This window comes from Scardinius erythrophthalmus, assembly GCF_964197995.2.
Source record: "Scardinius erythrophthalmus genome assembly, chromosome: 8".
NCBI classification, from domain to species: Eukaryota; Metazoa; Chordata; class Actinopteri; order Cypriniformes; family Leuciscidae; genus Scardinius; species Scardinius erythrophthalmus.
Genome location: NC_138228.1, coordinates 11,736,313 through 11,751,117, shown reverse-complemented (window position 1 = coordinate 11,751,117; position 14,805 = coordinate 11,736,313). Strand labels below are relative to the sequence as shown.

At 39.2% G+C, this 14,805-nt stretch overlaps 1 protein-coding gene across 1 annotated transcript; it reads right to left on the bottom strand.

The window, feature by feature from the left end:
- Positions 1-7,095: 7,095 nt before the first annotated feature.
- On the bottom strand, positions 7,096-9,060 carry LOC308694939 (protein FAM200A-like; the record flags this gene model as incomplete). Its single annotated transcript, XM_081372752.1, has 1 exon — positions 7,096-9,060. The coding sequence occupies one exon, from the start codon at positions 9,058-9,060 to the stop codon at positions 7,096-7,098; it is 1,965 nt and encodes a 654-aa protein (XP_081228878.1).
- Positions 9,061-14,805: the final 5,745 nt, after the last annotated feature.

Here is a 14,805-nt window from a genome sequence, read left to right as displayed (position 1 = left end):
ACCGGAGATAAGAGATTGTGAACGACACGAGTGATATTAAATCAATTGAGTGAGTTAAGAAAGAATAAACTGTGATAATTTAGCAATAAGTTATTAACAAGCACAATAGATTTATGAGTTATTGGTTCTGTAGAGAGCTCGCGTGTGTAAAGTGCCTCGTGAAAATTGAGCGCGCTGTGCAGAAAATATAAGTTACTGAAGAGATAGGAGAAATTTTCTAATCTTTCCTTTGGAAAATTGCTTTTCTTTTGTTCCTTGATCCATATTTTCTCCTTGGTGAGTACTATTTTCTTTGAGAAGTGTGTTTGACTAATGAGAATATTGTTTTTAATAGTAATGTGAAATTGGGTAATAATATAAAAAAAAAATGTTGAAATTGTTTTATAATATACTATGTGATTGTATGTAGTTATGTTAAATAATGCAGAGACGTATTATTTGTTGAGATTGTGTATTTTTCTCTATTGGGAAGTGTGTGCCATGCGGTGCTAGCTTGCTAGCTCTGTATATAGATTAATGTGTTAATCGAGCACATGGTGATTAGCATGCATATGTATTTAAATGATTGAAGAGAGTCATTGATTGTTTAAAAAGGTTTATTTGAATGAGATCTAATAATTGTGTTTGGCTTTGTTTTTCAAGGCCGGGTTTTTTTTTGTTTTGGTATATTTTTTTCTTTTCTTTGATCTAATTCTCTGTTGAGAGTTCCTGAATTGCTGCTGAGGTTCCGTTCCGATTCCGATTCCGTGATTTCTGTCCTGCTGTGGATTTCCTATCCTTGGTTGGACTGGCGAGCCATCCCATCACTTCGTCCCTGGAAACCTGTAAAAAGTGTTGTGAGAAACAAAGTTTCTGAGTGGGTAGGACAGAACTACACACATTGCATATTTTTCCAATTTACCTGGATTTTCCTGAAGACAAGAATTTAAGTTTTTTCTTCTTCATGGACTGAACTGTTTCCATTTTGATGAACATTCTAATTTCTTATTTTTGCAATTGAGACAACAACTGTTGAATCTGAAATTGAAATATTGAGGTTGAGATTTAGAAGAGTGACATTGGGAAATTTTGATTGTGTTTTCTGGTATATGTCATTTAATTGAAATACTGTATATTTCTGTCATTTAATTGATTTATTTTATTTCATTTCTATAATCATTCCGACAATCAACAAAGAGAAAAAATATACTTACCTTTTATATAATTAATTGCATTCCAGTAGTCTTGAGTGATTTTGTTCATTTGAATTTGTTATTAATATATAATCTGCAAGTTTTGCTTCAGTGAGTCGACCCGAAAATCTTCTGAATCTGGTGCATAATCGGAAATTTATAAGATCTAGAAAACGAGCCACGCGCTACAATTATTACACTGTAATAAAGGTATAAGACAATGCATCATTACACTGTAATAAAGGTATAATACCACAATGTGTTATTACACTGTAATAAAGGTATAATTACAAAATGTATTATTACACTGTGATAAATGTATAATAGCACAATGTATTTCATTGTCATAAAGGTATAATAGCACAATGTATTATTGCATTGTAATAAATGTATAATTACACAATGTATTATGGGACTGTAATAAATGTATAATAAGAATGTATTATTATACTGTAATAAAGGTATAATAACACAATGTATTATTACATTGTAATAAATGTATAATAACACAATGTATTATTACACTGTAATAAAGGTATTATAAGACAATGTATCATTACACTGTAATAAAGGTATAATTTCACAATGTATTATTACACTGTAATGAAAATATAATTACACAATGTATTATTACACTGTGATAAATGTATAATAGCACAATGTATTTCATTGTCATAAAGGTATAATTTCACAATGTATTAGTACATTGTAATAAATGTATAATTACACAATGTATTATTTCATTGTTAAAAATGTATAATACCACAATGTATTATTACACTGTAATAAAGGTATAATAGCACAGTGTATTACACTGTAATAAAGGTATAATAAGACAATGTATTATTACACTGTAATAAAGGTATAATACCACAATGTGTTATTACACTGTTATAAAGGTATAATAGCACAGTGTATTATCACACTGTAATAAAGGTATAATTTCACAATGTATTATGACACTGTAAAAAGGTAGAATTACACAATGTATTATGGGACTGTAATAAATGTATAATAAGAATGTATTATTACACTGTGATAAATGTATAATTTCACAATGTATTACATTGACATAAAGGTATAATAGCACAATGTATTATTATACTGTAATAAAGGTAAAATAACACAATGTATCATTACATTGTAATAAATGTATAATAACACAATGTATTATTACACTGTAATAAAGGTATAATAACACAGTGTATTATTACACTGTAATAAAGGTATAATAAGACAATGTATCATTACACTGTAATAAAGGTATAATAAGACAATGTATTATTACACTGATAAATGTATAATAGCACAATGTATTTCATTGTCATAAAGGTATAATACCACAATGTATTACATTGTAATAAAGGTATAATTTCACAATGTATTATTACATTGTAATAAATGTATAATAACACAATGTATTATTACACTGTAATAAAGGTATTATAAGACAATGTATTATTACACTGTAATAAAGGTATAATAACACAATGTTTTATTACATTGTAATAAATGTATAATAACACAATGTATTATTACACTGCAGTGGCGGCTGCTGGTCTTTCAAAGAGGGGAAGCTCATTTTCGGCCTACATTATAAAAATTATTCATTTATTTATACGTAAATTCTACTTTCCTTTTCAAGAAAATGCTCTGTGAAAAATGAATGTAATAATATTATAAAGGTAGAAATAATAATATAATAAAGTATAATAATAATTCTACTAATAATAAGATATTTTTTTAATTATTTTTGAGTTATTACTAATAATAATAATATAAACTAGATGCAAAAGTTCGTCGAGACAAACTTTAAGTTGGCTTGAGAAAGTTTGGACCAGAACGCTTTTTGCTAGGCGGTTGCTAGGGTCTTTTGGGTGGTTGCTATGCTGTTTCTAGGCGGTTGCTAGGGTATTCTGGGTGGTTGCTAGGCGGTTGCTAGGGTGTTTTGGGTGGTTGCTAGGCGGTTGCTAGGGTGTTCTGGGTGGTTGCTATGGTGTTGCTAGGCGGTTGCTAGGGTGTTCTGGGTGGTTGCTATGGTGTTGCTAGGCGGTTGCTAGGGTATTCTTGGTGGTTGCTAGGCGGTTGCTAGGGTGTTCTGGGTGGTTGATATGGTGTTGCTAGGCGGTTGCTAAGGTATTCTGGGTGGTTGCTAGGCGTTTGCTAGGGTGTTCTGAGTGGTTGCTATGGTGTTGCTAGGGTGTTCTGGGTGGTTGCTAGGCGGTTGCTAGGGTGTTCTGGGTGGTTGCTATGGTGTTGCTAGGCGGTTGCTAGGGTATTCTGGGTGGTTGCTAGGCGGTTGCTAGGGTGTTCTGGGTGGTTGCTATGGTGTTGCTAGGCGGTTGCTAGGGTATTCTGAGTGGTTGCTAGGGTGTTGCTAGGCGGTTGCTAAGGTATTCTGGGTGGTTGCTAGGCGGTTGCTAGGGTGTTCTGAGTGGTTGCTATGCTGTTGCTAGGGTGTTCTGGGTGGTTGCTAGGCGGTTGCTAGGGTGTTCTGGGTGGTTGCTATGGTGTTGCTAGGCGGTTGCTAGGGTATTCTGGGTGGTTGCTAGGCGGTTGCTAGGGTGTTCTGGGTGGTTGCTATGGTGTTGCTAGGCGGTTGCTAGGGTATTCTGAGTGGTTGCTAGGCGGTTGCTAGGGTGTTCTGGGTGGTTGCTATGGTGTTGCTAGGCGGTTGCTAAGGTATTCTGGGCGGTTACTAGGCGGTTGCTAGGGTGTTCTGGGCAGTTGCTATGGTGTTGCTAGGTGGTTGGTAGTTGTCACAGATGGTTACTATGGAGTCTTTATAGAGTTCTTAGCATGATCTTGGCATGATATAGCACTTAACTACTCGTTATTAGCATGTAGCTATTCAGTGCTAGCATGTGTAGCATGTTGGAAGTGCTGTTTGCTAGCATGAGTCAAAAGAGCCAAACCTCATCTCTATACGATGTTCTGATACAGAGATATAGGTCTTGCAAAACGGTTGCTAGGGTACTCAAGTTTGGTTGCTATGGAGTTGCTTGGGAGCTGTAAGCTTTAAACTTAAGAAGTGGTTTGAAGTTTAAAGTAGTTTACGAGAATTTGAGTTTTGATTTTATAAGTTTAAATGAGTTTAGAGTTTAAGTTTAAATGAGTTTAGTGTGTGTGTGTGTGTGTGTGTGTGTTCACACACACACACACACACACACACACACACACACACACACACTCAGAGTTTATGAGTTTAGAGTTTATAAGTGTATAAATTGATGAGTTTATAAGTGTAAGAGTTTTTGAGTTTAGAGTTTATACGTTTTAAATGAGTTTAGAGTTTATAAGTTTTAATGAGTTTAGAGTTTATAAGTTTAAATGAGTTTAAGAGTTCAGAGTTTATTAATTTATGAGTTTAAGAGTTCATAAGTCTATGAATTCATGAGTTTATAAGTTAATTAGTTTATAAGTGTATGAGTTTAGAGTTTATTAGTTTAAATGAGTCTCAATGGCTCATATAGTATATAGAATGGCAGTTTGGTTTAGTCTTCAAGGTGTTTAGATTTAAATTTTGTCGGTTTGAATTTTTTAGAACTCCCCAATGTAAGTCAATGGGAGTTTTTGAATGAGTTTTTTCGAGTTTTGATCGTCATTTTTAGGAAAACCGTAAGTCCGATCAGTCTGAAAAGATATAGCAACGCGAGTCAGATCAGTTTGAGTGTCTGTGCCGAGTTTGGAGTATGTGGAGTTAAAGCTCTAGGAGGAGTTTGAGTTGTAAATTTTTAGGGTCAGAAGAATAATAATAACTAGATGCAAAAGTTCGTCGAGACAAACTTTAAGTTGGCTTGAGAAAGTTTGGACCAGAACGCTTTTTGCTAGGCGGTTGCTAGGGTCTTTTGGGTGGTTGCTAGGTGGTTGCTAGGGTCTTTTGGGTGGTTGCTATGCTGTTTCTAGGCGGTTGCTAGGGTATTTTGGGTGGTTGCTAGGCGGTTGCTAGGGTGTTCTGGGTGGTTGCTATGGTGTTGCTAGGCGGTTGCTAGGGTGTTCTGGGTGGTTGCTATGGTGTTGCTAGGCGGTTGCTAGGGTATTCTTGGTGGTTGCTAGGCGGTTGCTAGGGTGTTCTGGGTGGTTGATATGGTGTTGCTAGGCGGTTGCTAAGGTATTCTGGGTGGTTGCTAGGCGGTTGCTAGGGTGTTCTGAGTGGTTGCTATGGTGTTGCTAGGGTGTTCTGGGTGGTTGCTAGGTGGTTGCTAGGGTGTTCTGGGTGGTTGCTATGGTGTTGCTAGGCGGTTGCTGGTGTATTCTAAATGGTTGCTAGGCGGTTGCTAGGGTGTTGCTAGGCGGTTGCTAAGGTATTCTGGGTGGTTGCTAGGCGGTTGCTAGGGTGTTCTGAGTGGTTGCTATGCTGTTGCTAGGGTGTTCTGGGTGGTTGCTAGGCGGTTGCTAGGGTGTTCTGGGTGGTTGCTATGGTGTTGCTAGGCGGTTGCTAGGGTATTCTGGGTGGTTGCTAGGCGGTTGCTAGGGTATTCTGGGTGGTTGCTAGGCGGTTGCTAGGGTGTTCTGGGTGGTTGCTATGGTGTTGCTAGGCGGTTGCTAGGGTATTCGGAGTGGTTGCTAGGCGGTTGCTAGGGTGTTCTGGGTGGTTGCTATGGTGTTGCTAGGCGGTTGCTAAGGTATTCTGGGCGGTTACTAGGCGGTTGCTAGGGTGTTCTGGGCGGTTGCTATGGTGTTGCTAGGTGGTTGGTAGTTGTCACAGATGGTTACTATGGAGTCTTTATAGAGTTCTTAGCATGATCTTGGCATGATATAGCACTTAACTACTCGTTATTAGCATGTAGCTATTCAGTGCTAGCATGTGTAGCATGTTGGAAGTGCTGTTTGCTAGCATGAGTCAAAAGAGCCAAACCTCATCTCTATACGATGTTCTGATACAGAGATATAGGTCTTGCAAAACGGTTGCTAGGGTACTCAAGTTTGGTTGCTATGGAGTTGCTTGGGAGCTGGAAGCTTTAAACTTAAGAAGTGGTTTGAAGTTTAAAGTAGTTTACGAGAATTTGAGTTTTGAGTTTATAAGTTTAAATGAGTTTAGTGTGTGTGTGTGTGTGTGTGTGTGTGTGTGTGAACACACACACACACACACACACACACACACACACTCAGAGTTTATGAGTTTAGAGTTTATAAGTGTATAAATTGATGAGTTTATAAGTGTAAGAGTTTTTGAGTTTAGAGTTTATACGTTTTAAATGAGTTTAGAGTTTATAAGTTTTAATGAGTTTAAGAGTTCAGAGTTTATTAATTTATGAGTTTAAGAGTTCATAAGTCTATGAATTCATGAGTTTATAAGTTAATTAGTTTATAAGTGTATGAGTTTAGAGTTTATTAGTTTAAATGAGTCTCAATGGCTCATATAGTATATAGCAGGGGTCCCCAACTAAATTGGCAAGAGGTCCACTAACCCGATCAGCCCAGTAAACGAGGGTCCGGACATGCAAAAACACCCGGCAATAATTCAGTTTTCTTTCCTTTTATTAAATTGTAACCATGTCAACAAATTGACAATAAAACCATTGACAATAAAATCTTTATCTTTAAATGTAGCCTATTCAACTGATGTTGTTGAAATTCATTCAAGTATGTTATTTCATTTTAGTGCAAATATTCAAATGTCAAACCTTTCAACATCAATAACAGCAACAGGAAGCATAAAAATAAATACTGAAAGTCACAATCTTAATATATTAGGTGCAAATGATTTACCTTCATAACCACTCAAAGAAAAATACATTCAGTGTTGTGAACAGCTGCTATTGCACATAAACTTGCAAACATTGTATTTCAAAAGTGCAAAAAGGGAACAAATAATGCACCTCATAATGCATTATATAAAAAATTGTTAAACAATACTTCTATTAGTGCAACAAAAAATAAAGTAAACATTTTTGTAAACAAGCAAGTTTGTAAACTTAGCTCAGTGTGAGAAATTTGCATTGGCACTGGCAGCCAATCTCTTAAATCTGGGTAGGAATGGAGTCAAAGCAATTCTCAGACATGCATGCACATGGTCATTGGTCAGTTGTGAGCGGTACTTATTCTTAATGATGTTTAGCGTAGAGAAGGCTGACTCACAGCTATAGGTAGAGCCAAACATTGTTAATGTGTACACTGCCACTTTGTTAAGTACAGGAAACTTTGCCTTTGGCACAATCTGCAGCCAAAATGTGACAGGGTCAGAGGATTCACATTGCTCTCTTAACACTACATCAGCCTGTAAATCTAATAGCTCCATTTGAAGGGCCTGTGCATTAGCCCATTTGTACATATGTACTGCCTCCTTTGAGAAAGAAATAACATTCTTAACAAAAAATGGACTCCTAACAAAGAGCATCAGCTGATCTCCCAATGTAAAGCCATCAAAGCGAGCCTTAAAGTTTTCAATCAACTTTTGGATAAAGTCAGAATGAGCAGTGACATTGCTCTCCTGTATCTCCTTCATTGAAGGAAAATGTGTACAGTCCTGCTCAAGATCCATTTTCAGAATGTCCAGTTTCCTCTGAAAAGACTGGACTGCAGCCACCAAGTCACACACAGAATTGTCTTTCCCTTGAAGCTTCAGATTGAGGTCATTTAAATGCCCTGTGATGTCAACCAGAAAGGCCAGTGTGTCCATGTTACTTTCCTGTTCTAAAAAGTGCAAAAACACCTGAGCCTTGTGACTCTTTTGTTGTGCAAGGAAATCTTTAATTTCATTTCTTATCTTCCAAAAGCGAGCCAGCACTTTTCCTTTACTCAACCATCTGACATTGGAGTGCAAGAGCAGGTCATTGGCAGGAGCATCTACTTCTGCCAAGAACTCCCTGAGCAGACGATGCTGGTGAGCTGATGAAGCCCTGAGAAAGTTAACTAGTTTGGTGATGGTGTTCATAACTTCTGCGTGGTGCTCTGAAAGTGTGGAGCAGAGAACAGACATGTGGATAATGCAGTGATATGACAAGAGCTCTGGGTTGTCCTCTTTCAGTCGACTGACTGCACCCTTTTCTCTTCCCATCATAGACGGAGCCCCGTCAGTGGTGATGGAGACAACATTTTTTACATCGATTCTCCTCTGTGTCAGCATTTCCTTTATGGCCAAATATATGTCCTCTCCCCTGGTATGCGTTTTTAAAGCTGTGACGCCTAAAATGTCCTCTACAAATGTTTTAGTCTCCTCATGGTAGAATCGGACATACACCAAGAGCTGAGCGTTGTCACTCACGTCAGTTGATTCATCAGCAGCTAACGCAATGCACGGGGCACTTTGGATGGCGCTGTCAAGCTGGGACTGCACATCTTCCGACAGCAGCTCAGCTCTTCTTGTTGTTGTTGTGGATGATAAAGGAATCTGACGAACCTTTTGTTTTAGCTGCTGTCCTTCTTTACCCTCAAACAGCGTGTCTGCCATTGCCTCCATACATTCTTTCACCATTCCAGAGTCAGTAAAAGGCTTTTTATGTTTGCCCAAAATCCACTGTACTCGAAGTGAGCACTCGTAGGCTCGTTGCTGTGCTGTAAGGGACTGTGTTATCACCCGTGTTGCACGCTCATACTGTCCTTTCAGTTCACTAATTTTCCTCGTCCTCGCGGGTGATCCTGGCGGGTAATTTTCATTGAAAGTTTTGTGTCTTGTCTCGAAATGCCGCTTGATGTTTCCACTTTTAACAAGAGCAACAGACTCCGAACAAATAAGACACACGGGCCTCGTAGAGCTCGATGACGGCAAAATGAACGCGTACGCTTCAGTCCACTCATCTCGAAAGATGCGGTTTTCAGAGTCCACTTTTCTAATTTTTGACAAAGACATAATAATCCATTCACGAATCTCATAGTAATGTGTGTACGCGCCAAAGTTTGTGATCTCTCCGGACCCCGGCTCTTGCAAAGGACCTGACACAGACATAGCTGCCCTCGCGCACGCCTGTTCAAAAATAACTTTCGGTAAAAATTTATTTTTATTTTTATTCCAAAACTTTTTAACAAAAATGTTTAGAGGTCCGGATAAAAAGGTCTTGGGGTCCGGACCTGGACCCCGGTCCGCCAGTTGGGGACCCCTGGTATATAGAATGGCAGTTTGGTTTAGTCTTCAAGGTGTTTAGATTTAAATTTTGTCAGTTTGAATTTTTTAGAACTCCCCAATGTAAGTCAATGGGAGTTTTTGAATGAGTTTTTTCGAGTTTTGATCGTCATTTTTAGGAAAACCGTAAGTCCGATCAGTCTGAAAAGATATAGCAACGCGAGTCAGATCAGTTTGAGTGTCTGTGCCGAGTTTGGAGTATGTGGAGTTAAAGCTCTAGGAGGAGTTTGAGTTGTAAATTTTTAGGGTCAGAAGAATAATAATAATAATAAGTTTAAATAGGATTTCAGTAAGTTGGCTCTCTCAAGCCAACTTAATAACTAGATTAAAAAGTTCGTCGAGACAAACTTTAAGTTGGCCTGAGAAAGCCGGACCAAAAAGTTTAAAGAAGTTTAAAATAGTTTGGAGTTTAAATTAGTTTAAAGTTTAAAGTAGTTTAAAGTTTAAATTAGTTTGAAGTTTAAAGTAGTTTAAAGTTTAAAGTAGTTTAAAGTTTAAATTAGTTTGAAGTTTAAAGTAGTTTAAAGTTTAAATTAGCTTAAAGTTTAAATTAGTTTGAAGTTTAAATTAGTTTAAAGTTTAAATTAGTTTGAAGTTTAAAGTAGTTTAAAGTTTAAATTAGGTAGTTTAAAGTTAAAAAGTTGTTGGGGGTTTTCTAGTGGGTTGCTAAGGTGTTCTCGGCGGTTGCTAGGGTGTTCTGGGTGGTTGCTATTGTGTTGCTAGATGGTTGCTAAGGTATTTTGGGTGGTTGCTAGGTGGTTGCTAGGGTGTTCTGGGTGGTTGCTATGGTGTTGCTAGGCAGATGCTAAGGTATTTTGGGTGGTTGCTAGGCGGTTTCTAGGGTGTTCTGGGTGGTTGCTAGGGTGTTGCTAAGCGGTTGCTAGGGTATTTTGGGTGGTTGCTAGGGTGTTGCTAGGCGGTTGCTAGGGTGTTCTGGGTGGTTGCTAGGGTGTTGCTAAGCGGTTGCTAGGGTATTTTGGGTGGTTGCTAGGCGGTTGCTAGGGTGTTCTGGGTGGTTGCTAGGCGGTTGCTAGGCGGTTGCTAGGGTGTTCTGGGTGGTTGCTATTTTATTTTGGGTGGTTGCTAGGGTGTTCTGGGCGGTTGCTAGGGTGTTCTGGGTGGTTGCTAGGCGGTTGCTAGGGTGTTTTAGTGGTTGCTATGGTGTTGCTAGGCGGTTGCTAGGGTGTTCTGGGTGGTTGCTAGGGTGTTGCTAGGCGGTTGCTAGGGTATTCTGGGTGGTTGCTAGGCGGTTGCTAGGGTGTTCTGGGTGGTTGCTATGCTGTTGCTAGACGGTTGCTAGGGTATTCTGGGTGGTTGCTATGGTGTTGCTAGGGTGTTTTGGGTGGTTGCTAGGCGGTTGTTAGGGTGTTCTGGGTGGTTGCTATGGTGTTGCTAGGCGGTTGCTAAGGTATTCTGGGTGGTTGCTAGGCAGTTGCTAGGGTGTTCTGAGTGGTTGCTATGCTGTTGCTAAGGTGTTCTGGGTGGTTGCTAGGCGGTTGCTAGGGTGTTCTGGGTGGTTGCTATGGTGTTTCTAGGCGGTTGCTAGGGTATTCTGGGTGGTTGCTAGGCGGTTGCTAGGGTGTTCTGGGTGGTTGCTATGGTGTTGCTAGGCGGTTGCTAGGGTGTTCTGGGTGGTTGCTATGATGTTGCTAGGCGGTTGCTAAGGTATTCTGGGCGGTTGCTAGGCAGTTGCTAGGGTGTTCTGGGCGGTTGCTATGGTGTTGCTAGGTGGTTGGTAGTTGTCACAGATGGTTACTATGGAGTTTTTATAGAGTCCTTAGCATGATCTTGGTATGATTTAGCACTTAACTAATTGATATTAGCATGTAGCTATTCACTGCTAGCATGTGTAGCATGTTGGAAGTGCTGTTTGCTAGCATGAGTCAAAAGAGCCAAACCTCATCTCTATACGATGTTCTGATACTGAGATATAGGTCTTGCAAAACGGTTGCTAGGGTACTCAAGTTTGGTTGCTATGGAGTTGCTTGGGAGCTTGAAGCTGTAAACTTAAGAAGTTTAAAGTGGTTTGAAGTTTAAAGTAGTTTACGAGTTTTGAGTTTACAAGTTTAAATGAGTTTAGAGTTTAAGTTTAAATGAGTTCAGTGTGTGTGTGTGTGTGTGTGTGTGTGTGTGTGTGTGTGTTCACACACACACACACACACACACACACTCAGAGCTTATGAGTTTAGAGTTTATAAGTGTATAAATTGATGAGTTTATAAGTGTTAGAGTTTTTGAATTTAGAGTTTATAAGTTTTAAATGAGTTTAGAGTTTATAAGTTTTAATGAGTTTAGAGTTTATAAGTTTAAATGAGTTTAAGAGTTCAGAGTTTATTAATTTATGAGTTAAAGAGTTAATAAGTCTATGAATTCATGAGTTTATAAGTTAATTAGTTTATAAGTGTATGAGTTTAGAGTTTATTAGTTTAAATTAGTCTCATTGGCTAATATAGTATATAGAACGGCAGTTTGGTTTAGTCTTCAAGGTGTTTAGATTAGAATTTTCGTCGGTTGGTGAGTTTGAATGTAAATTTGAATTTTTTAGAACTCCCCAATGTAAGTCAATGGGAGTTTTTCCGAGTTTTGATCGGCATTTTTAGGAAAACCGTAAGTCCGATCAGTCTGAAAAGATATAGCAACTAACTTCAGATCAGTTTGAGTGTCTGAGCCGAGTTTGGAGTATGTAGTGTTAAAGCTCTAGGACGAGTTTGAGTCAACAGTTTTTAACAGAAGAATAATAATAATAACTAGAATGTACATTTCCTGAAGAAAATGTGAAGTGGTGCTTGCAGTGGCAAAACTCGCCACTGGGCAGATGCTAACACAATTAACATGTTGTGATACCATGATATACCACGTTTTAGCATTATTTACCACGATTTACCATATTTCTAAGATGATTTACTACGATTTACCACATTCCAGCATGATTTACTATGATTAACATGTTGTTAGAATGATGCTAGCATGATTAGCATGTTGTTAATATGATTAGCATGATGCTAGCATGCTTTTAACAAGATGTTAGCATGATTAGCATTTTGCTAGCATGTTTTTAGCTAGATGCTAACAGGATTAGCATGTTGCTAGCATTATGCTAGCTTGAATAACATGTTGTTAACATGATGCTAGCTTGATTAGCATGTTGCTAGCATGATGCTAGCTTGATTAGCATGTTGGTAACATGATGCTAGCATGATTAGCATGATGCTAGCTTGATTAGCATTTTGGTAGCATGATGCTAACATGATTAGCATGTTGCTATCATGCTTTTAACAAGATGTTAGCATGATTAGCATTTTGCTAGCATGATGCTAGCTTGATTAGCATGTTGGTAGCATAATGCTAGCATGATTAGCATGTTGCTAGCATGATGCTAACATGATTAGCATGTTGCTAGCATGATGCTAGCTTGATTAGCATGTTGCTAGCATGATGCTAGCTTGATTAGCATGTTGCTAGCATGATGCTAACTTGATTAGCATGTTGCTAGCATGATGTTAGCATGATTAGCATTTTGCTAGCATGTTTTTAGCTAGATGCTAACAGGATTAGCATGTTGCTAGCATGATGCTAGCTTGATTAGCATGTTGCTAGCATGATTAGCATGTTGCTAACATGATGCTAGCTTGATTAGCATGTTGCTAGCATGATGCTAGCTTGATTAGCATGTTGCCAGCATGTTTTTAGCAAGATGCTGTTGCCAGGTGGTTGCTAGGGTGTTCTGGGTGGTTGCTATGGTGTTGCTAGGCAGTTGCTAAGGTGTTCTGGGTGGTTGCTAGGCAGTTGCTAGGGTATTCTTGGTGGTTGCTAGGGCGTTGCTAGGTGGTTGCTAGGGTGTTCTGGGTGGTTGCTATGGTGTTGCTAGGCAGTTGCTATGGTATTCTGGGTGGATACTAGGGCATTGCTAGGCAGTTGCTAGGGTGTTCTGGTTGGTTGCTAGGTGTTCTGGGTGGTTGCTAGGCAGTTGCTAGGTGTTCTAGGTGGTTGCTAGGCAGTTGCTAGGGTGTTCTGGGTGCTTGCTAGAGTTTTTTGTGGTTACTAGAGCATTTCTAGACGTTGCTAGGGTGTTCAGGGTGGTTGCTAAGGTGTTTTTGTTAGTTGCTATGGTGTTACTAGGTGGTTGGTAGTTGTCAAATATGGTTACTATGGAGTTTTTATAGAGTTCTTAAAATCTTTAATAACGAGTGCCTTCTGTACGGCACTCGGCCTGCGGCCTCGTGCCTATGGCCGAATAGGCACAAGCATGGAGCAATATCGCAAGGCCACGAGAGTAAAATTGCTTTAAAAAATAAAAAAAATAAAAAAAAATGTTTTTTTTTGGTTTAGGGTGGTTGCTAGGGAGCTCTTAGTGGTTGCTAGGGTGCTGAAACTGGTTGCTAGGGTGTGGCTATGAAGATTTTAGGCCATTACTTATTGGCTGCTTGATAATATAAATCCTCTGAGGAAGAGAGAGAGGGAGAGATGCAGGGGTGTCAGGCCCTTTGGAGTCTGTGTGTGTGAAAACGTCGGTTGGGATTCAAATATTTTTAGAACTCCCAATGTAAAGTCAATGGGACTTTTTTGGCCGCTTTTTCGTCCGCTGTGCGAACATCGTACACCCGATCGCTTAGAAAAGTCATAGCACACCTCTCCTCAATGAGCCGCTCGATTTGACGCCTCACTCAGGGGTCTGTGACAAACGGTGCGGGGCGCATTACGCGCCGAACTTTTGTCCGGAATAATAAGAATAAGAATAATAATAAGTATGAGCAATAACAATAGTGATGCTTTCAAAAAAGCACCACTAACTAGAATGTACATTTCCTGAAGAAAATGTGAAATGGTGCTTGCAGTGGCAAAACTCTCCACTCGGTTGCTAGGGTGTTGTACATGATTGCATACGAGCCAACAACCATGTCTGTACGATGTTGTGGAGCTGAAATATGGCTTCTATATGTTGCAATATGGTTGCTAGGTGGCTCTAAATGGTTGCTAGGGTGTGAATACACAGTTACCATGGTGATATTTACAGACTGTTTTACAACTGAAACTAATGAGCCAACCCCCATCTCTATACAATATTCTGATGCAGAGATGTAGGTCTTGTAAAATGGTTGCTAGGGTACTCTGTTTGGTTGCTATGGAGTTGCTTGGCAGCTGCTGATGATGAAACTGCAAAGGCTTCTTGTCAGTATGAATGATATAAACCAACTCCCATCTCTATACGATGTTCTGATGCAGAGATATACGTTTTGCTAAACGGTTGCTAGGGTACTCTGTTTGGTTGCTAGGGAGTAGCGTGGCAGCTGCCAATCATGAAACTCCAAAGGCTGCTTGTCAGTATGAATGATATAATCCAACTCTCATGCCTCTGCGACATACAGAATGGAAGATATCCCTCTTTGGATATTGGTTGCTAGGGTACTCTGTTTGGTTGCTAGGGAGTGGCTTGTCAGCTGCCAATCATGAAACTCCAAAGGCTGCTTGTCAGTATGAATGATATAAACCAACTCCCATGCCTCTGCGACATTCAGAATGGAAGATATGCCTCTTTGGGTTTTGGTTGCTAGGGTACTCTGTTTGGTTGCT